At 44.2% G+C, this 27,296-nt stretch overlaps 1 protein-coding gene across 1 annotated transcript; it reads right to left on the reverse strand.

Moving 5' to 3' along the window:
- On the reverse strand, nt 1-27,296 carry rab11al (RAB11a, member RAS oncogene family, like). Its single transcript, XM_056285686.1, has 5 exons — nt 26,740-27,296; nt 18,803-18,998; nt 11,163-11,356; nt 5,289-5,369; nt 1-3,030 (listed from the first exon to the last, which is right to left on the reverse strand). Exons 1-5 carry the CDS (start codon nt 26,777-26,779, stop codon nt 2,891-2,893), a joined length of 651 nt encoding a protein of 216 aa, XP_056141661.1. The 5' UTR covers nt 26,780-27,296; the 3' UTR covers nt 1-2,890.

Below are 27,296 nucleotides of genomic sequence, written 5' to 3' on the forward strand. Positions count from 1 at the left end.
CACTTAGCTCGGAGGAAGGACCCGGGCCGCTGTGTGTGTTAAGCCGCTGACGCCGGGGCTCTCCCGGGCCGTTCCTCCTCTGTAGATTTTCATAGTTTGCGCCTCTTTGGAAAACGAGAGCGTCGGAAGATCGTTTCAGTCCCCGCGTCATCCCCGATACGTGAGTTCTGTGTCCTCGCTTCTCTGGTAATGATGATGAGCTGTGGCGGCTCATCTTATGGATTGACTCGACGTTCTGAGTTGGTACAAGAGTTGATAGCCTATTTAATAGAGTAAACAAAGAAAAATATGAAATCACACCACACTGGCACATTAAATGCCACCTGTCAAACCCGGGGACTGAAGTGGTCTTGCTGCAGAGCCCGCAACCTCTTTCCAAAGGGGCCAATCCAGTCTGACAGTACGTCTTTGGTAGCATTTCCGATTCTTCCAGCACAGTAGAGGTGTTTCATACCGGTCTATTAGTGGTCTTAGTGCATAGTTTTTGGGCCAGCATCAGCTGGCATTAGTTTCTGGTTTCTCTGTGAACAGTGAGAGAGGGATCCCCACGTGACCCTCCGTGGATGAACGTCAACTTTGATGGATGGAAAAAAAACAAAAAAAAAAACAAGTCTTGAACTCTGTTACAGTGTGCGTGCCCCTTTCAAGGCATGTCATATTGCAGGTTTATTTCTTATAGCACATGTTTTTTGTGAATTACATTTTTTGGAACATTTTTATTATTATTGTATCTGCGCCATATTAGTTCTGGTTCTTTGTTATTTTTCCAAGATTCAAGATGTATTGTAAATGTTTCTAATAAAACAAAAATGAAATACTCTTCAACGAAGCCGGCCGCTGTCGTATTGGTTTTCTGGGCATTACCATTAAGACGGTCCTGCATTGTGATCACGATTATTGATCACAGCCGTGTGTCAATAACTGAAGGAAAATTGGATTTATGAAATTCTTTCTAATATAAATCTACATATTATCTAGTTTCAAACACACTGGCAATAACTGTATGTTTCAGAAACTCTACATAATGCAACTTGTATTGAAATAATAATAACACAGCCCTATGTGATTCACTACCACATGGTAGTCCCTTACTTACCACACATCTTACTTTAAAATGATCCGACGCTCAGTCAAAGCAAACAAAGGGATCAGACTATTAACAAATGAGATTTATTCATTTATACATATGCAGTCCAAATATACAGATATTAGAATAACCTCTGAAAAACCTTGTTTCCAGCGAGCCGGCTGAGGGGCTGTGAGTGCAGTGGACTAGTGCTGGTGTGGGAGCACCGTGGCAGGGGAACAGTTACATGCACATACTTCAGCTAGAATTAGCCCATCCCACCCGACAGAACGCTAAAAAAAACCTTTCTAATGTTCCTTCAGCAGCCTTCGACATCTGCTGGATTACCAACCAATCCAATTCTAACCCTGGACTAAACTACAGCCCCCCCCCCCCGACCCACGAAAAGCAAAACAAAGCTGGGCCACCTATGTGGTAGAGAGATCCCAGAAGGCCAAGTCTTGAGAGAGGACCGAGCGAGGAAGAGGTTGAGTGGACGGGCAGCTCCAGATTTAATTTACAGTAAAACAACCCATAGTGAGTAGTGCAGACACTACAGCAGCAGTGCAGGGCCTCACCACCCCAAATCCTGAACTATGACCTGCTCATCCATCCCAAGTAGCAGGCAGGAGCGTCCATCCATTTCCACCCATCCACTCACCCCTCACACCCCCAAGCCCCCGCCTGCCTCCACACCAACACGTCGATCAGTGAAACGCTCATCAGCAACGCAGTTACACCGTCTACAGATGAGAGGACCCCCTAACAGCTAGTGAGCGCACGCCTCCTTTACACAACACGTGCACAAGACAGTAACATCTTCCAAACACGGAGACATGACATGCCGAGAATTAGGGACGGATGATTTTTTGCTATGACGCCCCTTTACAAAACATGTCAGCTGCCCATATCTCCCCTGGCCCCGACAAAGGCCTTTTCATTTGGGAGATTGTTTGAACTCCTTGTTCCTCCATTATTAATAAAGGCCAGCCACATTTAACAGCTCTTTCAAGAAAAGAATTTGACTTGGACCAAAAGCAGAAGCATAAAAAAGTACCGAGAGAATATCTTTCTTTGTGAAGTAAGCAAGAAGTATTACATATGCAAATGCTTTGGCCAAGGGAGACCTCAATCTAGTACTAGTACTAGTAATCTAGTAGTAAATAACGTGGGGAAAGAGAAACCGGAAACACTCTCTGGGATGACGTGATTCGCAGCAGAAACAGAGGGGCTGCACTTGAGAGAGGTCCCGTCTCATAAGAGTCAGCGTTTATTGGCCGTCCTGACCGGTGGCGAGTGCTCACCGGCTGGTTAGATGCAGCTTTTGATGGGAGAGGAGTTTACTATGAGAGGAAAGAAAATATGAAGGGACACTAGGGGATGTCATAATGTACTCTGTTTCTCATTTCAGCACAAATCAACTCTGCTCCTGTCTATCTCTGATCAGCCTTTGAAAGGTCGATCAAGCGCTGAGCAGAACTGCACAGCCTGAAATCGCCCAGTGGAAATTGTACAATATCGCCATTGTGGAAGCAAACGGCATGAGGATGGTCATCTGCTTCCCTTCCATCTTACTCTTCCATCCCCCGGCTCTTCATCTTAATAAAATCTCTTGATTACCCCCCCCCCCCCATTTCCTTTCTGCAAAGAAACCTTTTTTAAATTGCAATGGACCCAATCAACCCCACTAAAAAAAAAAAAAAAAAAAATCCCACAGTGCAATGATTCTCGCTGCCTGCCCCCTGTGTTTGTCCACCTGCGTCCCCACCTGTCTGTCTGTTTGGGAGTAACCTGGAGGTGAAAGTGGCGGTCACGGCGAGGATCTCAGTTGTTCTGGCAGCATGGCGTCTGCCTGGCTGAGCTCTGCGTGGGCTGGACGGTGATGGGCACGATGTTGGAGCCGGGCGAGAAGTCAGAGTCGCTGCGTCCTGACATCTGCCGCTGTGATACAATGTCGTAGATGGCTGCAGGAGGGAAAACAAGGTTGACAGGAAGTGAGGTAGCTGTGAATGCAGATGAAACCACGAGACAAGGTGACAGGGTCCTGTATGGTAAGAACAGAACAGCGTTTCTCCACAGGGAGGTCAATCTGAGCTCACTAGAGCCCAAGATGGCACCACAGGCGAGCGCCATGGGGTTTTGTGTTCCAGTAGTTATTGTTCTAAACTCTCAGTTAGTACATACATACATGAATACACAGACACACATACACACACAACCTGTTGTTCTACTGGAGACCCATCTCACTACCTTCTGTATGCATACACCTGGTGACACTGACTTGCTTTCAATGTTTGCACACATACAGATAAACCATTTTAGTTCACAACTTTTAACAGATGTTTCTTTTTTACTTTTCACTTTTATTTTACTTTATATTTTTCCAGAAATGTTTTGAGTTATGTGATAGGGTCATAGTTACCAAGATACCAAGTCAAATTCCAAATGAGTTAAGAACTTACTTGATAAATGAAGCCAAGTCTAATTCGGATTCTGATAATGGGAATGGCCCCATGTAGGTCTATCTGAATCTTACACCTGTGTCCCGAGGTCACCTGGGCTTACTGGGTGTCGTTTTAGGGAAATCCCTACATTTTGATGGATGATGCATTACATTTATATAGCGCCTTGAAGGGGGGAAACACACCTCGACCACCACCAGTTTGATTGAAACGAGGGAGGTGTAGAAAAGTGCATTTCCTGTAGCCACAATGAAATACCACTTCCTCTCTGGCACACGTGAGCTTAGTGACTTGTTACACACAGGTCCTAAACAGGTACTAAACAGGGATTCTGAATTACCCCGGCTGACCTCTGATCTGCCTGTTGCTGCCATTCACACCCGGCATGTTAACTCCATCCCAGTCGGCTCCTACTGGCCTGCATGTGTGATGCTATCGCTCTGCGATCACCTCCCTTAATGAGCTAATTAGCATCATTGTTAGCTCAATGGGGCTCGCTGGTTTTAAGTTTTTATGAATTAGAAATTACTGTTTGAGATGGTGCATGGGTAGAATGGCTAATTGTTCAAATGCAGGCAGGGGAATTTGGTCGTGGAGGAGAAGCAAGAATACAAATGGCAACCGGTGCATACTCGCAGACAGATAACCCCCGAGGCAACTCAACTGGAAGCACCACTCAAGCGTTGGATTGTCCCTTTAGGCACTCTGGAGGTTGACTCAGTCACCGGCAATTGCTTTTCTGCTCCATCTTGCTGAGTCTCTACCATCAAATGCATTTATTAGGGGCAGCTAAACATACCTTCTGGTAAAATTGCTCAGAGACACATACTTGGTAGGATGTATGTGAGAAACAAAACTAAACTCGATCTTCCTTTAAAAGGCAGATCAATTTGGTAGTTCAGGGCTTGCGTTCAAAAGTGGAGACAAGACAAGCTCTTATTGGTTTGCTGGGGAATGGCCTTCAAGATAAGAAGCTCTCACCGGGCCTGATTGGCTGAGTGGCCTTTGAGTATACCAATTATCCAGTCTCCTGACTGTAAAAAAAAAAAAAAAGCAGGTACTGTTCCAAGTCACCCTGCACAGAAATATTACACATTGCCACTGGAAGAGGTGGATTTTGCTGCCATCTAATGGTGACAAATGAGTACTGACCTTGTTAACAACGTGTTGAAACATGTTCAATATAAGGCCTGTGAACTTAAGATCTTTCTGAGTCACACAGAGAATCAGTAAGTCCTCCTTTCTCCCTTCTTGAAAAACACAAACATGGGGCGTCCAGGTGGCGTGGCGGTCTATTCCGTTGCCTACCAACATGGGGATCGCTGGTTCGACTCACCACGTTACCTCCGGCTTGGTCGGGCATCCCTACAGACACAATTGGCCATGTCTGTGGGTGGGAAGCCGGATGTGGGTATGTGTCCTGGTTGCTGGACTAGCGCCCCCTCTGGTTGGTTGGGGTGCCTGTTGGGAGGGGGGGACTTTGGGGAATAGTGTGATCCTCCCACGCGCTACGTCCCCCTAGCAAAACTCCTCACTGTCAGGTGCAAAGAAGTGGCTGGTGACCCCACATGTATCGGAGGAGACATGTGGTAGTCTGCAGCCCTCCCTGGATGGGCAGAGGGGGCAGAGCAGCGACCGGGGCGGCTTGGAAAATTGGGGTAACTGGCCAAATATAGTTGGGAGAAAAAGGGGGGAAACATCCACCAAAAAAAAGAAAAACACAAACATGTGACATGAATCGAACACAAACTTAAACTCACCCGTAAGAATCGTCTGGAATGCCAGCTCCACATTGGAGGAGTCCAAAGCAGATGTCTCCAGGAATGACAAGCCATGCTTCTCTGTAAAACACAAGTGCACACGTCATCAAATGTCCTTTGGTTTAAGTCTATATTCTCTCCTTGACTGCTGTGCACTCAGCTCACTTCAACTATACTGTTCCTGTAACGTCTTGATGCTGCTCAATAACCCAGGTAAGAAAAGCAGAGGAAGTTGAATCAGTTCATCTGGACACAACATTTACTGAAACGTTTCATCACTCATCTAATGCCCCTTTTCCACTACATGGTACCGGCTCAATTCGACTCGAAGAGTGTTGTTTTCCATTACCGTAACATTACCCCCTCAGTGTAGCTGGTCTGCACTGATTTTGGTACCCACTCCGGTTTTTTCGGAACCTCGATAAAGGTGGTACCAGAAAAGTGGTAACAGTTACCAACATGCTGGTACTTTTCAGTAATGGAGAACGAAAAAGTCAAGTCGAGTTGAGCCGGTACCACGTGTTGGAAAAGGGGCATAAATGACCTCTTCAGTCTCAACTGACTGCAGGTATCCCCACCCTTATAAACAATACGGAGGCATAACGACCAAAAACAGCCATCATCAGCCTCCACCATCTACAGGCCAGTCGCCACTCTTTCAGGGATGAGGATGTCTGCATCACTGATAGGGAGGAACGCTGGTTTGAGCGGGGAGTCAAAGAGGCCATCTAGTATGGGGCACCCCAGTGGCCCACCTGGTAGAGAGCGTACCACATAAGTCTGAGTCCTTACTGCAGCAGCCTGAGTTCGAATCCGGCCCGGGCACTTTGCTGCATGTCATCCCCTCTCTCTCTTTCCGGACTCTCTACTGTCACTGTCCAATTAAGGCAGAAAATGCCAAAAAAAAGAGGTTATTTATGTGAAAAGGGAACGACCATCCCTAAACTGGGAGGGGGGGGGGGCTAAGAGTACTTTACGTTACATTACATTACATTCCAGTCATTTAGCCGACACTTTTACCCAAAGCGACTTACAATAAGAGCATCATTTAACATAGGAGATCAGGAGAACTACTAGTCATCAGAGGTCATAAATGCATCTAAACAAGCAAATAAGAGCAAAACCAGTGCTAAAGTAAAAGTGCAAGAAAGAGATTTTTCTTTTAAATGAGTGAATACAATAAGTGCTAAGAACAAGTAACAGGGTGGTAGTTCTTGAAGAGGTGAGTTTTCAACCTGCGCCGAAAGATGGGCAGCGACTCCACTGTCCTGACATCAGTGGGGAGGTCATTCCACCACTGTGGGGCCAGGACAGAACCGAGCCGGGACCGGGTCGATTGGCAGCAGGGGCCTCTGAGCGACGGGGCAACCAGGTGTCCCAAGGCAGCAGAGCGAAGTGGTCGGGCGGAGGTGTAGGGCTTGACCATGGCCTGGAGATAGGAAGGAGCTGTTCCTTTCACTGCCCTGTAGACCAGCACCAGAGTCTTAAACTGGATGCGAGCAGCTACTGGGAGCCAGTGTAGGGACATGAGAAGGGGAGTTGTGTGGGAGAACTTAGGGTGGTTGAACACCAGACGAGCTGCAGCTTTCTGAACAAGCTCCAGAGGTCTGATGGCCGATGCCGGGGCGCCAGCAAGGAGGGAGTTGCCGTAGTCCAGCCGGGAGGTGACCAGAGCCTGGATGAGCACCTGTGCCGTCTCGTTGGTGAGGAATGGGCGAATCCTCCTGAGTACATCTGTCGGCATTTTACAATGCTGTGATTGCAAACATTCTCAAGTCCTCTGAATGGTACACATGGCCATTGTAACTCTAGTTAAAGGTCACGCCCATATTTGCATATGAAACCGATCGTTGGTTTGGGTGGTTATGCCACTGTATTATTTATAAGGGTGGGACACCTGCAGTCAGGTGAGACTGAAGAGGTCACTTAGAGGATGCTGAAACGTTTCTGTCAATAAACGCTGTGTCCAGATGATGCTATTCAACCTTCTCTGACTTTTCCTGTAAGACTGAAATGGGTTGAATAGGATGAGAAAAGGTTCCAATCCAACTGGAGTAAAACTCTTCAAGTTTTCTTTCTGACTGTACTTTCAAACGGCCTGGCAGTGCTTGTGTATTTTCTTCTCTTATCAGTCATTTACAAGTCAAAGCATATGCAGCACACTGAACTGGACAGGAGCTGATAGACTCCAGGTTCAGAGCAAACAACAGCCAGCCATTTGACAACAAAGACAACGGCAAAAGGTTGAGCTTTGTGTTCTGACAAAATCCATTGTAAAGTTCATACAATTGGGAAGTGTGTAGTTCCAAAGCACCTCTCAGTTTTAGAATGTATAACAGGGGTAGGTCGGCTGATCGGAAAAACATTTACTGGGTTTTTTCCGAATTAGATTTTGGTTCGACTATGTTAATGGAAAAACTCGTTGTTTTGATCAGGTCTAACAGATGCTGAATGGTCAGGTGGGGCAAAATTAGGAGGGCCATTTCATTACATCAACTGCAGCCTTTTGCTGCCTTTCCACATTGGTGCCAGTTAGGATAGGGTGTTGTACTTGTGGAGTAAGATGAATGCTAAAATATTAGCTGCCAAGATACACGTCAGATGATCAAATTACAAAAATGGCAGTGACTAATCAGAAGATAGACAAGAAGTGTAGCCAGTTGAAGTGGGAGAGAGTAGATTACATACTGGTGGAGCAGAACAAGGTCGGGCTGTATCCCTCCTTCATACAAGAAACACCACTAGAGCTCACATGGAGCGGTGATACAGCTAACATACATGTAGCACACAGCTATCATAAATGTAATAGACTGTGATAACCGAGGCCCACTACAACACAACAGCCTTCTCTCACAGCCGCAGCACTGTATGTTCAGACAACTTACACACACAAACACACAAACACACAACACACACACACACACACACACACACACACACACACACACACACACACACACACACACACACACACACACACACACACACACACGGTTTCCAATCACCATCACGAGAACTGGGATTTGTCTTGCACGTCCGATTCGGACCTTGCCATGATCCGCCCAGGCCTAGCGTGACTGTTTTCAGCATAGGACTCTCGCTGAGGGAATTGAACCCCAACCCTTGCAGGGTTAGTTCCATCATCTGTCCAGTGGGCAACAGAACCTCTGTTGTGCAGAGAGAGTGTTTCAGACAGTTCAAAAGAAAACGAAAGAACAGAAGTCTCCAGAGCATGATATCCATTGTTTTGACTCAGTATATAAGCAATAAATCAGAGTACCAGCAGGGAAGGTTTACAAGATGGTTGTGAGACCAGCTATGTTGTATGGTTTGGAGACAGTGGCACTGATGAAAAGACAGGAGGTGGAGCTGGAGGTGGCAGAGATGAAGATGATAAGATTTTCACTGGGAGTGATGAAGGAGGACAGGATTAGGAACGAGTATATTAGAGGGACAGCTCAGGTTGGACGGTTTGGAGACAAAGCAAGAGAGGCAAGATTGAGATGGTGTGGACATGTGTGGAGGAGAGATGCTGGGTATACTGGGAGAAGGATGCTGAATATGGAGCTGCCAGGGAAGAGGAGAAGAGGAAGGCCAAAGAGGAGGTTTATGGATGTGGTGAGGGAGGACATGCAGGTGGCTGGTGTGACAGAGGAAGATGCAGAGGACAGGAAGAGATGGAAACGGATGATCCGCTGTGGCGCCCCCTAACGGGAGCAACCGAAAGTAGTAGTAGTAGTAGTAGTAGTAGTAGTAGATATAAGCAACAAATCAGACTCGATACGATTTCTCTTTTGTGCCCTACCCCTACTAAATCCACTCTCAGTCACCCCCCCCCCCCCACACACACACACTTAGAAAGGGCTGGTCCAACATCAAATCATCTGGGAAATATGGTGTCAGAGATGCTCTGCTCTGCCGAGGGAGGTTCTGGTCAGACTTTCAAGAACCGGCGGTGACTTGGCAGTTTGTTATGAGTTAAGTTAAGGCTTTAATGTTTTCTCCTTCTCCCTAGACCATGACACTCTTAACTGTTTACACATTAAAAAGGAAAGGACTACGATGAAAACAGAGTGTACTGGACTACTATTGAAAAAGTAAATCCTGCCCACTAAAAAAAAAAAAAAATCTTTCGAAGCCTATTGTTTAGCTTCTGGCACTGCCATCGTGTCAGCTGTTGGAGCCAGAAAATCCAGATTTGGGCACTGGGGTGGAGCATGGCACCTTGGTGGCAGACAGGTTGTCAGACTTGTCAATCATGGCAGATCCACCCTCAACTTGGCACTTTTTTTAAAAATATCTCTATTACATTTTCATATACAACACAAAACACAACAGCTCAGACACGACACAACAAAATGAGTAAGTAAATAAAAAACAGAGGGCCTTCTCTCCATCCCATCCCTCACCAGCCCCTGCAAGAGAGACAGGCCACATCAAATAAATAAATATGTCAACAAATAGCAAGACTACAGGAAAACTGGTTTTGCAATAAAGAAGGGACAGGGACAGGCTAGGCCGCTGTAGGAAACCCTTGTAACATGGAAGATGACAGCGGAGGTAACTCGCCACTCCTTTAATCCTTAATATTTTCTTAACTGGACATAACTTTCAAATTAACCACCTTCCGCTGCTCGCAAGACACTAAATTAGCGACTGAGACCCAACTATACCGCGGAAAAAATGAAGAAACTGAACCATCCCTTTGACGCATTACAACAGGGGTTAGTCTTCAGTGGCATTATTATATATTATATTGTGGTGATACACAGTTGAGGGTAGATTCACCAGGGGCTGCTGCTCCTTTAAGGCAGACGTTCAGAGTGCTGACGTAGGCACTGCTTAGGGTTTCCGGGGTGGAGCCATGTTTGCAGCAGCCTAGCGGTTAGCTGGTTGCCAGGGGAGATTGTGCTGTATCGGTGTCGTTTTGTGTGGCGAGTAAACGGAATTGACTCGACTCGATCTCTCCGTCTCCTCATTCCTGCACTCCCACAATATATTATTATATATATTATGTAATATTATATTATTTCTTAACTTGTCCATAAAGTCAGCCAGAAACAGGATTTCAGCTTTCAGGCCCGGGACATACTCGATGTAAGTACGCAATGTGGACGCTTTCAGCTACGCTGCAGTCAACTTCACACATTTCTGAACGCTAAACTGTGTCACCTGCTTAATGCAATGCAACCACAAGATGCAGTTTAAAGTATTGCAGTGAGGGGCGCTATAGCAGGTAACAACAGGTTGAAATTGTCTTGTTCGATTTCCTCTCCGTTCTTCTGCTATTTTTATATATTCTGCTCTGTTGTTACTTTTAATTAATCAGTGTTTATGGCACTTTTATTTATTTTACTAACTCAGTTTTAAACTTGTTTGTACTTTTATAAAATTTGCCTGTACTTTTATTTTTTATTTTCTGGTGGGAGGGGGGGGGGATTTTATTGTTTTATTGTGTGAAGCACTTTGTGTTACATTTGTTTGTATGAAAAGTGCTATACAAATAAAATCTGATTGACTGATTGATTGATTGATTGATTGATTGATTGATTGATTCTGCTTCCTGTCTTGCGCACTACTACAGTGCCCCCTTGAGAACACTATTTATTACCTCCATCGCAACATATGGACACACTGGTTATGTACAACCGGCCCTGCATTAGCAGTGCACAGGATGAGTGTTTTGAGCCTTAGACCCTCTGGAACGCCATTTAAAGTGGGCAAGGGTTAGCGCTGTATGTGCCAGTTCATCAGGTCAGTTCAAAAAGGAGTCACTGACTAAGATAAATGGGCTAAAAAAAAATCATGTGAAGTCAAAAAATTATATAACTTTATTTATATATGACCCACATTTTGAGATGTGCATGAATGTACCTGCGAAGGCCTTGGCCTCATCCGTGGGCACTGCCCGTAGGTGGCGCAGATCACTTTTGTTGCCAACCAGCATGATGACGATGTTGCTGTCTGCGTGGTCCTGGAGTTCCTTCAGCCAGCGCTCAGCGTTTTCATAGGTCAGGTGCTTGGCAATGTCATAAACAAGGAGAGCTCCAACTGCTCCACGGTAGTACCTGGACAACAGAAGAACAGATCAGACAAGTTTTGTCTTTCTCTGCTGAGCCCCATCTTTTTAACCTCACCCTCTTCACCAATAGGTCAGGAGTCAGGGTTAATGCCCAAGGAAATGGTGTGAATTGGGTCTTTTGCTCAAGGGCACTTTTGTAGAATGAATACCTAAGGGTAGGGCTGGGTGATATTGATAAAAACAAATATATTTTTGACTGAATAAATTGGTATTGATGTAATGATATTTTGGGATGAATACTTGTACTTTTACATGATATTTAAACACAGGAAAATATTGAGAAAGGATCACTAGTAATGTGGATATGATGACCAAACACACAGAGGCCTTCATTGTTTGTTTCACTCAGTTTCAACAGTCTAATAAGTTCACAAAATTGTATAATTTTACTGTAATGCATCCTTTAAGACCAGGGAATGACAACATTTAAGTTATATCACCATAATACTATAATCAATATCCCAGACCATATCTAGTCTCTGCACGATATCGATTTATATTGATAAATTGCCCAGCTCCGCATACTGGTTACCGGATGGTCTCATCGTCTACAAGAGCACGTACTGCATCAGAGTTCAGAATTACAGCATTACATTTAACCATTCATTTTAAGACTGATACAGCTGGTTTGGAAAAGGGATCAGTCCATCTCTGATAGGGTGGTCCTGTTTCACTTCTCCACCGCCTTTAGGTCTGAATCCCCACATTGCTCTTTACCTGGCCAAACAGCATGTGTAGGAAAGACAAGTCTGTTCAACACTCATGAGTGGGGATGACTTAGACCCGTTACAGCCACCTCTGGACTACAATCATTCAAGTAAGATTTCAAGATTGTCATAGGATATATATTTGGTTGTTATGTCATATGTTCTCCCCATGTTCATGTGGGTTTCCTCCTGGTGCTCCAGTTTACTCCCACACCAAAAGACACGTACATGGGATATATTCCTGCCATTGCTGTTGATCAAGGTAATGGCTCTAGATCTCGAGCTGGTCCCTGGGTGCTGGAGAAATGGCTGCCCATTGCTCCTAATATTTGGGACAGGTTAAATGCAGAGGACAAATTCTGGGTGTGCGGAATAATGAACTTGGATAAACAAGTGTTTCTACCTATCTGCCTTCTACCTTACCTGTGCATTTCTGGCAAAAATGGCTTTTTCTTTGCCAGGTTCTACAACATAGTGTGTAACCTGTATTAGAAACATGGTTGTATCATGTCTGTTTATGTGTCTGTTGCTAACAGAGGTTGTGGCCGTGTCCAAATACTCTGCTACATACTACATACTAACAGTACTACACTGTTTAGTAGGGTTGTAGTACCCGAGTATGAACTTGGTCTTGAGTCCAATGTCGTGCTCCCATTTTGAAGGTCTCGGTATCCTCTGCTCTCCATCCCCCACACCAGCCTGTGGACTTTTGGGGATAGAGCCTTTAGTGTGGCAGCCCCCACCCTTTGGAACTCTATTCCAGCAGAGATCCGCAACGCTGCTTCTTTGGACACTTTTAAAAAACTCCTGAAAACTCACCTGTTCACCAAGGCCTATGGTCTTTAGTCACTTCTAACATCCCTGGCAAGCTCTGCTACTTTTATTTTCTATTCTTTTTTTTGTTCTTATCTAGTGTAAAGCATCCTTGGGGTTCTTTGAAAGGTGCAATACAAAACTAAGTTGTTGTTGTTTTTCTCAGGCTTCACAGCGTAATGACTTGAACTTGACTCGGTCTCGGACAGTGTGGACGCGTGATAATTTTTCAAGACTGGTCGAGTACAAGACTTAATTTAAAAATATATATATATCAAACCACCCCTGAGGAGAGCAATAAAGTGCAATCTAATCTGTTCCTAATTCAGTTCAATCTAATTTATGTCTCCGAAACATTCTTTCCTTTAAACAAGTTTTATAATCATGAAACGAGTACATTTTCTTGAACAAAACATTATCAGCCAGTGTGGTAAGAACATTTTTACTCACATCTTGAATTGAAGGTTATCTAGCGAGTTTCAGCAGCAGGACCACACCTCAATTGCACCACTTCAGGCATTCATATAAATACCTACCTAACCCTCTCCTCCCCTTCCACTCTCTAATTCTGTACCAGAACTGAGATCACGCAACATTGCCTTGAGCACACTCAAACAATTGAGCTACTACCACTCGAGCAACATCATCCATCTATTCACCTCTTCTTGAGTATGAAGTTCGTCTCACTATCCCCATCGAACGATGATCTATTCAGACGAAATCAAATGACCACTTCCTAAGTTTCCACCACCCCATGCCAATGGACCCAGCAAACAGAAACCAAAAATTTCCCACCACCTCTGTGCCTGAGACCCTGCCTTTCATAGTCCAAAAGCTGTTCAGGAAGTGAGTGAGTCCACCTAGCTTCAACTCAGCCTCTTCATGCGGTTCATCTCTCCACAACATTCAATACTACCACAGTTTATCTAATGAGTCCTCATCAGCAAAGAGAGGATGGGGCAATCCGAGATCAGTTCATCGCTGTCGTTGCAGATCCCCCGACTCCTTCGCCTATGAAATTAACTCCAGCCTTCAGCCATCATTTCGACTACACCGGCCTCACTACCCGTAGCTGGTCACTGCATCACCATGCTCCGGCAAAGTCCCCCGATAACCAGTCTTCTCCAAAAATTTCCGACTGGACTGTAGCCACTCTTCAAAAACACTAAAAGATAAAGGAATTCCATTTCATTGATCAGACAACAAAGCAAACCTTTTCAACGCTCTCATGTCAGCTCGTCATACCTATAACTCCGTCAACACCAGCTCTCTTCTGGGTAATATCATTACGCACACCCCATCACCATGCTGCGACGTCAGCGCTCCCATTGAAGGGACAGCACAATCATATCCTCCAGCTCAAAGACAGCAGAAAGAGCAGCAACAAAAGCAAAGATGGGAATCAGCCAGAACTAATAACACCAGGGCTTCAGCAACCACCTCTGGTCAACACTTAACATAAATACCTACTTCACATGGAGTGTCCAACACCAGAATTCCAAAGCCCTGCACATCCCATCAGACTTTCCAACACCAGCACAAGTAGCCTACATCATCCAGGGAAAATGACACAGTGCCTCATGCCTTCCAGTTTCAGCAATTACAGCAACCAGCCTTAGAAGCAGAACCCAGCACTGGGATGCCACCCCCTCCCCGCCACCTACTTCCAGTTATCACAGCAGCCAGCCTCAGCCAGGGCATCTGACACCGGAATGCCAGCGACCCCCACTGCTCTCCTCCAGCATTCACATCAGTTCAGTTTAGCTGTGGCTTCTGGCAATGGGATGGCAGCGCCCTCTGCTGCCCACTTCCAGCAACCACAGCAGCTTCCTTTAGCCAGGGCTCCTGGCACCGGGATGCCATGATCATCTGTCTCCCAGCCTCACCAGTCACTGCAGCTCATGTCAGCTAGAGCCATCGGCACCGGGATGTCGGCACCCAGCTTTCCTCCACAGCCCTTGCAGCAACAAGTTCCTTCCATACTTAACGCCAGTCGTCCTTTTCAACCCATTCCAGGCAAGCAGGCATACACCAACTTCAATCTGTCTACAGCTAATCCTTCCGTTCGCCAACCTAACTCTCTCGTCTCCCATCCATCCCCAGTTCCCACAAGTCTACGTAAACTAACCATCGATGGTAACTATATAGATCTTGCACTCCTTATCTTGGCTTCCGTTCATCAACCACCTGCCGATAGATCCCTTGAAGGATTTGAAGGGAGCCTCCACCTGAAAGGAAAAGGGAAACACCCACCCATTCCAGGGAGCTTACACCCACAGAGTTCGCTTATATCTTCTCTCTCTCAGAGACGTTCTCTGTTCACATTTTCCCACCTGCTGTCAGGAACTGGATAACATGTCCATTATCCTTAATCTGGCCCTTCGTTTAGGAGGCAACGGTGCCTATCAATATCACATCCACTTTGCTTCCGAAGCCGCAGCCCATCTTCAACAATTCAATGAAGCCAAATACTGGGGCACACTCAACAATGAAATTTGTCACATATACACGGCTCGTGCAGCCCTTACGTGCACCGTATGTGGTGCCCCGTCTCACCCAGGTTCTTCCTGCTCTATTCCCACAAATATTGAGCGACATCAAATCCGAACAAGAGTATCAGTTTTCTCTCGCTTGCCGTCAGCAGCTCCACCAGCACCCATACCTCTAAAACCAGCATCATCTGCCCCACCTGTCATCTTTCCCATAACAAACCGCATAGATAAAAAATACAGGCCCATCATGCGCCAAGGATATTGTGCCATATCAGCATTCACATCAACCAGCCTCAGCCAGGGCTTCTGGCACTAGGTTGCCAGCGCCCTCTGCTGCTCACTTTCAGCAACCACGGCAGCTTGCTTTAGCTGAGGCTCCTGGCACCGGGATGCCAGAATCGTCTGTCTTTCAGCTTCACCAGTCCCTGCAGCTCATATCAGCTGGAGCCATCAGTACCAGGATGCCAGCATCCAGCTTTCCTCCACAGTCCTTGCAGCAAGCATGTTCCTTCCATACTTAACTCCAGTCTTCCCTCTCAACCCATTCCGGCCCAGCAGGCAACCATCAACTTCATCTTGGCTCCAACCAATCCTCCTGTTCGTCATTCTATCGCTTTCATTCTCTGTCCTTTGATTCTGAGTTAACACTTCTCCCTTCACTATGCCACCATTAACCACGTCGTCGCCCTCTTCAAACTCACTGGGGAAGGGTCCAGCTCTCAGAAGCGGACATCACCAGCGCTTTAAAAGTTCTCCCTAATCACGCTGACTTCTGGCAATTCTTCGGCGTCTGCAGGTGAGGTGCATATTACTTTGCTGTTAGGCTCACTTTTGGTTGCTAGCAGCCCTTAACTCTTGGACACCCTGTCAAAAGCCCTCTGCTGGATCCTGTCTAACAACAATACGATTTCATTCCTTGTTTATCTCTTAGAAAGTTTCCTCATCATTTCCCCTCACTCATTGCCACCCGCCTCCGGTCTGGTCACTCTGACTTAATTTTTCTCCAACCTCAGGGTTCCACTGTCTGCAGAGAAAACAGAGGGCCCATCCACATCCCTCGAGTTATCAGAATCACTCAACACAAATCTGTTTCAGGCTTCACTCCCAATTGAAAAGTTCAACCGAATCAGCCTTCTGACCCCCCATTTCATCCTTGCTTCATGCCGCACCAAACACCAACGTCTCTCCCTCCTAGGCCACCTCAACTTCACCCTATGCATCATTCCCCAAGGGCAAGCTTTTATTTCTCACTTGCTATCTATCACTTTTTCCATGCCATCACTCTTGACTTCCATCTCCCTGGGCAGTTCAAGCCATGCCGAACTCTGTCCGTGGTGCAATGTTCTTGCCAATTGTAATGGAATCACCTTCTTCTACGGCAACCAACTGACTCACCCACATAACATCCATCTGTACACTGATGCTGCTCCTTCAGTCGGTTATGGGGGTTTCTACAATGGAAGATGGTTCACAGCATAATGATCCCCAGAGCTCACAAATGAATGACAGATGTTCAGAAGCTCAGCCCCTCATGCAGATACCCTCCCAACACCAGTTCCTCCATATTCAGCACTGACATTCAACTTGCAAATCCTGCCCTAATACCCCTGATCGTCAACTCTCGGAACTCCATCATAAATAGGCTACCACCCTCTACCCTCTCATCCTACTGGACAGCTTGGAAAAGTTTCCATTACTTTCATGACCAGTATAAAATAACCCTTGTCACCTTGACTTGTTTCATTATCTACGCCAATTCCATGATGGCTATTAAAACACATACCGTCAAAATTTATCTCAGCGCCATCAGCTTCTTCTCAAAACTCATCACCAGCAGTCTGGACATATCCTCCAGCCATCCACAGATAACTTCACTCTTGAAAGGACTCCTATGTCAAGAGCCAGCTAAAACTCCTTGCCGTCTTCCTCGTACTGCCAACTTGCTGTCAGTCTGCATCAACACCATTCACTCCGCATACGGCACTCCTCACATTCCTCAAACTCTAGAAGCCATATTCTTGCTTGCTTTCTTTTCAGTTTCCTCAGATGCTCTGAATTCACTGCCTCAACCATTCACTTAGACCCAGGCCACCCCAGCTGCATTTCCAACCTATCTTATTTCGCAGATGACACCATGGTATTCTACTTAAAGCAAAGAAAAAAACTAATCAATCCATTCAGCCTACACCTGTCTTTTACATCAAAGTCCAATCACCACTGAAAACCTTTCGAGACCCTTGCAAACTACTTGCTATACCAGAAATCTCAGAGCATAACATCAACAGACCCTCTTTTCATCACTGAATATGGACAAGTGGCTGCTTGATTCCAGTTCCACCATCACTTCTGCCACATACTCTCCTTGTCTGGCGTTTCTCCCGTTCATTACGCCGGATTCTCCTTCAGGATTGGAACCGTCACTTCAGCCTCCCGCAATAGCATCCCAGAACACCTCATACAACTTATGAGCTGTTGGTCCTCCTAAACTTATCATTGCTACATCCGTTCAGGTCTCAGATCCGCTCAATCTTAACCTAAGTAATTGGAGGTATTCCCTACAAAGCTTCCTCACAACACAGTCAGCAAGTGGAAGAACTACGCATATCAATCATTATTGTTTAATAAACCATTTAAATGCATCTTGTTGACAGTGTGGTCCTTGCTAGTGAATTGAAGCTTATCTAGTGAATTTCAGAAGCAGGACCACACCTCAACCGCAACACTTCCAGCATTCCTATAAATACCCACCTAACCCTCTCCTCCCCTTCTGCTCTCTTGCATTCTGCACCCCTCCCCCCACCACCACCACCCTATTTCTATGTCTCTCCCTCTCTTTTGTAGGGTCCTGAGGGGGTCTGTTTTTGCCCCGGTGCTATGGCGGATTCCCTACAAAGCTTCCCCACAACGCAGTCAGCAAGAGAAAGAACTACACACATATATTATTATTCTTTAATAAATAATTTAAACACATCTTGTTAATGGTGTGGTCCTTGCTAGTGAAATAAGCATCATGAGATTTAAAACAAGATAAACTACCTTAATGAACATTTTGCAGAGCAGTCAACTCATCTGAGATTTTTCACTGAAAACAGTATACATCCTGGCATTTTTAGTGGACTAAACTTTTCGAAACTACCAACATTTAAATCTGGCATACTAAATATGGTACTATTTAGCACATACTATGGCTATAGTATGGGTGTTCAGACACAACCCAAATCTTAACTAAAATCACTTGCAACTTCCACTATAGTGCACGTGTGAGTATTGTGCATGTACACAATGTGTGTGTGTGTGTGTGTGTGTGTGTGTGTGTGTGTGTGTGTGTGTGTGTGTGTGCTTGCGTGCGTGCATGTGCGCGCACATCCATTAAAGGGAGTCAAAGTAGAAAAACAAGAGCGGATGATGCTTGGTACTCACGCAGATGTGATGGCGCGATATCTCTCCTGCCCGGCCGTGTCCCAGATCTGGGCCTTGATGGTCTTGCCCCCTACCTGGATGCTGCGGGTGGCAAATTCCACCCCAATGGTGCTCTTACTCTCCAGGTTGAACTCGTTCCGCGTAAAACGAGACAATAGGTTACTCTTCCCTACACCTGAGTCTCCGATCAGAACCACTATAGGAGAGAGAGAGGGACACAGTCATCAGAGGTTGTAGATAGGTGGAACTTCACAGTGATAGCAAATTGTAGTCTGTGTTGGTAAAATATGAGAAATATCATCACTTTCATTGAAGAGCATGATAAATAGAAATGAATGTTTCTCACTGAGAGGAGAGAGACAACTTTCAGATTTTTGCAGTACATACCTCAAATGCAATTTAAAGAATGGTGGAAGACAGGGATTGACAATAGCATATATCTAACTTAATCATTCTACATTACATATTCCATATCCTGTGCATGTGTGTGTGTTCAAGCAGTGGGTATAGCATAAACCAGAGGTGTTGACTCGAGCTGCTACGACTCAAGTCACGGCGGCTGCCCGAGGCTCCTAGCTACACAGCTAGGATGGGTTACATGGAGAAAAAGAATTGCCCCACGGGGATTAATAATGTAGTAAAAAAAAATATGATGGAGCTGTTGATGTTTGGAAATTACCAGCAATATTTCATATTTTTTACACCATGACAAAGGGCAGCAAATGGTATTGTCAAGAATCGATATCAATACATCAATACATCAATAAGAGGTACTGAGCAACAAATTTCAACCGTATCAATATGATCATTATGACATTTTGCGCTCTCTTTTATATTTGACTATATCCATGCCTCATGTGCACTGGAACAGGCATAAAGGAGAGGCAGGTTTTCAGGGAAAAATAAATAAATAAATAAATATATATCCCCCCCCCCACACACACACACACACAGAGTCAGGTGAGTCAGTCATCAGAGAGACTCAGATGTGCCAACTCACCAGAGTGCCACCCTTCAATGAGGAAACAGGAACTGGTTGAGGAATGTTGAATTTACATTAACAAATTCAACCCCATATCTACACAAGTATTTAAGCAACACTGATGGCAAAGACAAACTGAGCCATATCCAGCTCACCGCATGTCACTATGGTGCAACTGACACAGGCAGAGACCTGTCTGTAGTCATGCAGCTCGCTAAAGCAGAGAAAGACAAAACAATGACCAGCTTGTCCTTAAGGCTATCTTTCATTAACTCGGCCTTGGTCTGAATTTGTAGCTGAAAGAAGAAAGAGTGGCATTTTCTTGGAACTAGAGGCCTCCAGAGACTAGACTTCAAGGTGGCGTAGCTTCCAAACCTGTCAAATAGGTAACACTGCCAGTCTCCATTTCATGTGGCACAAAAGCGCTTGGGAGAAGGACAACATCCTTATGCAACCATTTCCAGGGCCTCTGCCATCTGAAATGTAATATAAAGGCCAGGTTACACACCCTTCGACCAACCTACTGTGTAGTTTTGCATTCCTCAGCTCTAAACATAGGACACCTTTCTATTGTAGGATACAGCCCTGCACAAACTAAGTAGCGTGGCTCTACGAAATCCGAGCCCAAGTCAGTCTGGAAGTTTGGAAATAAAGATTAAAGGGATAGTTCCCACCAAAATACAAATTGTCAGATGGGTGAAAAAGCACAGATCATTCTGTTGAACAGGATTCACTGACATCCCCTGAATTAATTTAGAAAACAGAATATTTCAGTTGGATGAATCTGAAGCACTGGCATCACAAACTAATTTTCTCTGACAACAAACCCCTATCCCAAATTCAAGGCCTTCAAGAATGAGTACATTCATTCATTCATTCACTCATTCATTCATTTCAGAGGTCATGGCAAACACTGGTTTGAAGTCATGGCTTCAGTGAGAGGAGGGTTTGCAGTCCTGGGCTTTCAACTCTGTGACTCACCAGCAGCTCACCTGACTGCTCACAATGCCTCTCGATGAGGAACAAAAGGAAATGAGAAGAACAAACAAGAGGAACAAACGAGAGGAACAAATGAGAAGAACAAATGAGAGTCAACAGTTGCAGTGTTGTAAAGTGAAAAACAGACTTGCGCCATTGATTGATGACTACTTAACTGTCAGGAAATTCATAACATCTTATTATCAGTAGTTTTAGAGGAGTGGCCTGTTCCCACAATAGACCTCCAAATTTACAGGACAAAAAAATCATTTGGCATGAGAAACCAAGGCATTTCATCTGAGAGAGAGAGAGAGAGAGAGAGAGAGAGAGAGAGAGAGAGAGAGAGAGAGAGCCTTATCTAATTTCTATCCGACAGCCTCTGTGTGGACAAACACACACACACACACACACACACACTTCATGCAGGTATTTCCAGTTTGACGGCACATGCTTGTTTAGTGTGCCACACTTGAAGAAAGACCTGTGAGTAATTCACTTGTGTTTGTCCATGAAAGCGACAGGTTTTCCTGTGGCGCCGTGTACCAGGCAGCATCAACACCTGAGCTTCAGGATTTATTTCCACCATGTGATTTGCATATCGCTCTTCTTTGCCATACAGCTACTGCATAATACCTGACCGCGAACTCTGCTTAGTGTGCAAACTTAGTGATATTTAGATAAGTAGTACTTAATAAAACGCACTTAATACTTGTAGGTAATATTAACAAATTCAAGTCAATACTGAAACTAGTGGACGACACATGATGCAATTATCAAATTTGATCTATTCTTCGTAAATTTTAGAATAGAGCTTGAAAATGTTTTCTCAAACGCCAAACTATAAATACCTATCATTGTAAAAGAGAAACCGCTTTAGTAGAAGCTTTGCCTCCTCTCCCGTCCATGCACCTCACACACAATCCTCCTCAACCCCATGATAACTGCCCAGCACCGCCTTGTGTCTCTACTGTCAATCTCCCTCCCCCCAGGATAACCACCCAGCAACGTCTTGTCTCTGGACTGTCAACATGCCTGTTACATGTGTACAATGTACTGTCTGATCTACTGCGTTATACCTGTCAGTTCATATGTATTACTGTAGTACAGAGTAATGTCTAGTTTGCTGTGTTACACCTGTCAGTTCATATGTATTACTGTAGTACGGAGTAATATCTAGTTTGCTGTGTTACACCTGTCAGTTCATATGTATTACTGTAGTACAGAGTAATGTCTAGTTTGCTGTGTTACACCTGTCAGTTCATATGTATTACTGTAGTACTGAGTAATGTCTAGTTTGCTGTGTTACACCTGTCAGTTCATATGTATTACTGTAGTACTGAGTAATGTCTAGTTTGCTGTGTTGTGTCTGTCAGTTCATATGTATTACTGTAGTACTGAGTAATGTCTAGTTTGCTGTGTTACACCTGTCAGTTCATATGTATTACTGTAGTACGGAGTAATGTCTAGTTTGCTGTGTTACACCTGTCAGTTCATATGTATTACTGTAGTACAGAGTAATGTCTAGTTTGCTGTGTTACACCTGTCAGTTCATATGTATTACTGTAGTACGGAGTAATATCTAGTTTGCTGTGTTACACCTGTCAGTTCATATGTATTACTGTAGTACAGAGTAATGTCTAGTTTGCTGTGTTACACCTGTCAGTTCATATGTATTACTGTAGTACAGAGTAATGTTTAGTTTGCTGTGTTACACCTGTCAGTTCATATGTATTACTGTAGTACGGAGTAATGTCTAGTTTGCTGTGTTACACCTGTCAGTTCATATGTATTACTGTAGTACGGAGTAATGTCTAGTTTGCTGTGTTACACCTGTCAGTTCATATGTATTACTGTAGTACTGAGTAATGTCTAGTTTGCTGTGTTACACCTGTCAGTTCATATGTATTACTGTAGTACTGAGTAATGTCTAGTTTGCTGTGTTGTGTCTGTCAGTTCATATGTATTACTGTAGTACGGAGTAATGTCTAGTTTGCTGTGTTACACCTGTCAGTTCATATGTATTACTGTAGTACTGAGTAATGTCTAGTTTGCTGTGTTACACCTGTCAGTTCATATGTATTACTGTAGTACTGAGTAATGTCTAGTTTGCTGTGTTGTGTCTGTCAGTTCATATGTATTACTGTAGTACAGAGTAATGTCTAGTTTGCTGTGTTACACCTGTCAGTTCATATGTATTACTGTAGTACGGAGTAATGTCTAGTTTGCTGTGTTACACCTGTCAGTTCATATGTATTACTGTAGTACGGAGTAATGTCTAGTTTGCTGTGTTACACCTGTCAGTTCATATGTATTACTGTAGTACGGAGTAATGTCTAGTTTGCTGTGTTAGACCTGTCAGTTCATATGTATTACTGTAGTACTGAGTAATGTCTAGTTTGCTGTGTTACACCTGTCAGTTCATATGTATTACTGTAGTACTGAGTAATGTCTAGTTTGCTGTGTTACACCTGTCAGTTCATATGTATTACTGTAGTACAGAGTAATGTCTAGTTTGCTGTGTTACACCTGTCAGTTCATATGTATTACTGTAGTACGGAGTAGTCTAGTTTGCTGTGTTACACCTGTCAGTTCATATGTATTACTGTAGTACGGAGTAATGTGTAGTTTGCTGTGTTACACCTGTCAGTTCATATGTATTACTGTAGTACGGAGTAATGTCTAGTTTGCTGTGTTACACCTGTCAGTTCATATGTATTACTGTAGTACTGAGTAATGTCTAGTTTGCTGTGTTACACCTGTCAGTTCATATGTATTACTGTAGTACTGAGTAATGTCTAGTTTGCTGTGTTACACCTGTCAGTTCATATGTATTACTGTAGTACTGAGTAATGTTTAGTTTGCTGTGTTACACCTGTCAGTTCATATGTATTACTGTAGTACTGAGTAATGTTTAGTTTGCTGTGTTACACCTGTCAGTTCATATGTATTACTGTAGTACGGAGTAATGTCTAGTTTGCTGTGTTACACCTGTCAGTTCATATGTATTACTGTAGTACTGAGTAATGTCTAGTTTGCTGTGTTACACCTGTCAGTTCATATGTATTACTGTAGTACAGAGTAATGTCTAGTTTGCTGTGTTACACCTGTCAGTTCATATGTATTACTGTAGTACGGAGTAATGTCTAGTTTGCTGTGTTGTGTCTGTCAGTTCATATGTATTACTGTAGTACTGAGTAATGTTTAGTTTGCTGTGTTACACCTGTCAGTTCATATGTATTACTGTAGTACTGAGTAATGTTTAGTTTGCTGTGTTACACCTGTCAGTTCATATGTATTACTGTAGTACTGAGTAATGTCTAGTTTGCTGTGTTACACCTGTCAGTTCATATGTATTACTGTAGTACGGAGTAATGTCTAGTTTGCTGTGTTACACCTGTCAGTTCATATGTATTACTGTAGTACTGAGTAATGTCTAGTTTGCTGTGTTACACCTGTCAGTTCATATGTATTACTGTAGTACGGAGTAATATCTAGTTTGCTGTGTTACACCTGTCAGTTCATATGTATTACTGTAGTACTGAGTAATGTCTAGTTTGCTGTCTTACACCTGTCAGTTCATATGTATTACTGTAGTACGGAGTAATGTCTAGTTTGCTGTGTTGTGTCTGTCAGTTCATATGTATTACTGTAGTACTGAGTAACGTTTAGTTTGCTGTGTTACACCTGTCAGTTCATATGTATTACTGTAGTACTGAGTAATGTCTAGTTTGCTGTGTTGCACCTGTCAGTTAATATGTATTACTGTAGTACGGAGTAATGTCTAGTTTGCTGTGTTACACCTGTCAGTTCATATGTATTACTGTAGTACTGAGTAATATTTAGTTTGCTGTGTTACACCTGTCAGTTCATATGTATTACTGTAGTACGGAGTAATGTCTACTTTGCTGTGTTACACCTGTCAGTTCATATGTATTACTGTAGTACTGAGTAATGTCTAGTTTGCTGTGTTACACCTGACAGTTCATATGTATTACTGTAGTACTGAGTAATATCTAGTTTGCTGTGCTATACCTGTCAGTTCATATGTATTACTGTAGTACGGAGTAATATCTAGTTTGCTGTGTTACACCTGTCAGTTCATATGTATTACTGTAGTACTGAGTAATGTGGGAATGTCTGTGTTGTGTCTGTTAGTTCATACACATTAACTGTAGTACTGAGTAATGTCTAGTTTGCTGTGTTGTGTCTGTCAGTTCATATGTATTACTGTAGTACTGAGTAATATCTAGTTTTCTGTGCTATACCTGTCAGTTCATATGTATAACTGTAGCACTCAGTAATATCTAGTTTGCTGTGCTATACCTGTCAGTTCATATGTATTACTGTAGTACTGAGTAATGTCTAGTTTGCTGTGTTACACCTGTCAGTTCATATGTATTACTGTAGTACGGAGTAATGTCTAGTTTGCTATGTTACACCTGTCAGTTCATATGTATTACTGTAGTACTGAGTAATATCTAGTTTGCTGTGTTACACCTGTCAGTTCATATGTATTACTGTAGCACTGAGTAATATCTAGTTTGCTGTGTTGTGTCTGTCAGTTCATATGTATTACTGTAGTACTGAGTAATGTCTACTTTGCTGTGTTACACCTGTCAGTTCATATGTATTACTGTAGTACTGAGTAATGTCTAGTTTGCTGTGTTACACCTGTCAGTTCATATGTATTACTGTAGTACTGCGTAATGTGGGAATGTCTGTGTTGTGTCTGTTAGTTCATACACATTAACTGTAGTACTGAGTAATGTCTAGTTTGCTGTGTTGTGTCTGTCAGTTCATATGTATTACTGTAGTACTGAGTAATATCTAGTTTTCTGTGCTATACCTGTCAGTTCATATGTATAACTGTAGCACTGAGTAATATCTAGCTTGCTGTGTTACACCTGTCAGTACATATGTATTACTGTAGTACTGAGTAATATCTAGTTTGTTGTGTTACACCTGTCAGTACATATGTATTACTGTAGTACTGAGTAATGTCTAGTTTGCTGTGTTACACCTGTCAGTTCATATGTATTACTGTAGTACTGAGTAATGTCTAGTTTGCTGTGTTACACCTGTCAGTTCATATGTATTACTGTAGTACTGAGTAATGTCTAGTTTGCTGTGTTACACCTGTCAGTTCATATGTATTACTGTAGTACTGAGTAATGTCTAGTTTTCTGTGCTATACTTGTCAGTTCATATGTATTACTGTAGCACTGAGTAATATCTAGTTTGCTGTGCTATACCTGTCAGTTCATATGTATTACTGTAGTACTGAGTAATGTCTAGTTTGCTGTGTTACACCTGTCAGTTCATATGTATTACTGTAGTACTGAGTAATGTCTAGTTTGCTGTGTTACACCTGTCAGTTCATATGTATTACTGTAGTACTGAGTAACGTGGGAATTTATGTGTTGTGTGTCTGTTAGTTCATACACATTAACTGTAGCACTGAGTAATGTCTGACTGTTATTTGTCTGTAGATTTGTTTCACTGTGGTACCTGCACCAGCTGAGAAAAAAAATAATTCTCTATCTTATTATGATAAACTATGTGGACTCAGACGCTCCGCATCTTAACCGGTATGGGACCTGGGCGGTTTTTGATGTGTCATCCTGCCACAGTATCGAACCCCTGGCTGAGCAGCACTGCCTCTTCAGGTGATTACATCACAGGCCTGTACATGATGACGCTGCTTAACGCCAGCAGACTTAAGTCTCTATTAGCCGTGTGTGCTGCCGCAGCCAGCGGGGATCAGCACCAGCCCGCAGCCAGCAGCCCGCAGCCAGCCAGCCCGCAGCCATGTTTACATGAACCTGCTGCGCGTCGCCACGACCTGGTCCTGCCTCCAGTCTACACACATCACAACACACCTGAAACAAAAGCCATTTCACTCGGACCGTGGGGAGAAACCCCGCTGGGATGTAACACGAAATACACTGCTGTGTCTCGTCGGGAAACAACGACCAACCTTTGAAAAGATAGTCGTACTCGTCTTCCCTGTTCGTCATGGTGTCTTCTGCTGGGACCCTTCTTCTTCACCACGGACGAGGCTCCGGCGGTCCGCCGCTGGGCTTCAGTCTTCGGGGACACCGAATACAACTTGTGGCGTCTTCCGTCTTTGTTCCGCTCCCGCGGAGGACAGTCGCTTCTCCCCGTGTGAGTCTGGCTTGTGGTGTGAAGAGTGTGACCGCTGCCCTTCTCTGTCGTGCGTAACACCCCCTCCAAGTTACTGAGCCGTCCTCACTCACAAAGTTTCTACTCTTCTTCCTCTTCTTCTTCTTCCTCTTCTTCTTCTTCTTCGCCCGCCGTCATTTGTCATTTCCGAACGACGCAGCGTCGGCTCTGTAAGTTCCGCCTCTTTGTAATCTCTCATTGGTTTACAGACGACGCGCACCTGTCGCTGCGGCGGCTGTGATTGGTCCGCTTTGCCGTCGTTCCCGGCTGGACCGCGCGTCGTTGTCAGAGCTGACGTCAGCAGTCTGAGGCCGCCACAGGTGTGTCGTGGATAGTCCAGCCCTGCCGCGG

The sequence above is a fragment of the Lampris incognitus genome, chromosome 9 (assembly GCF_029633865.1).
Source record: "Lampris incognitus isolate fLamInc1 chromosome 9, fLamInc1.hap2, whole genome shotgun sequence".
Taxonomy (NCBI): Eukaryota; Metazoa; Chordata; class Actinopteri; order Lampriformes; family Lampridae; genus Lampris; species Lampris incognitus.

Excerpts from the sequence above, each read along its gene's own strand:
- rab11al (XM_056285686.1), bottom strand. The coding sequence starts at position 26,779 with ATGACGAACAGGGAAGACGAGTACGACTATCTTTTCAAAG. Across the intron at positions 18,999-26,739 it reads GTACGACTATCTTTTCAAAG|TGGTTCTGATCGGAGACTCA; the intron begins GTTGGTCGTTGT and ends TCTCTCCTATAG. Across the intron at positions 5,370-11,162 it reads TGAGGCCAAGGCCTTCGCAG|AGAAGCATGGCTTGTCATTC; the intron begins GTACATTCATGC and ends TGTGTTTTACAG.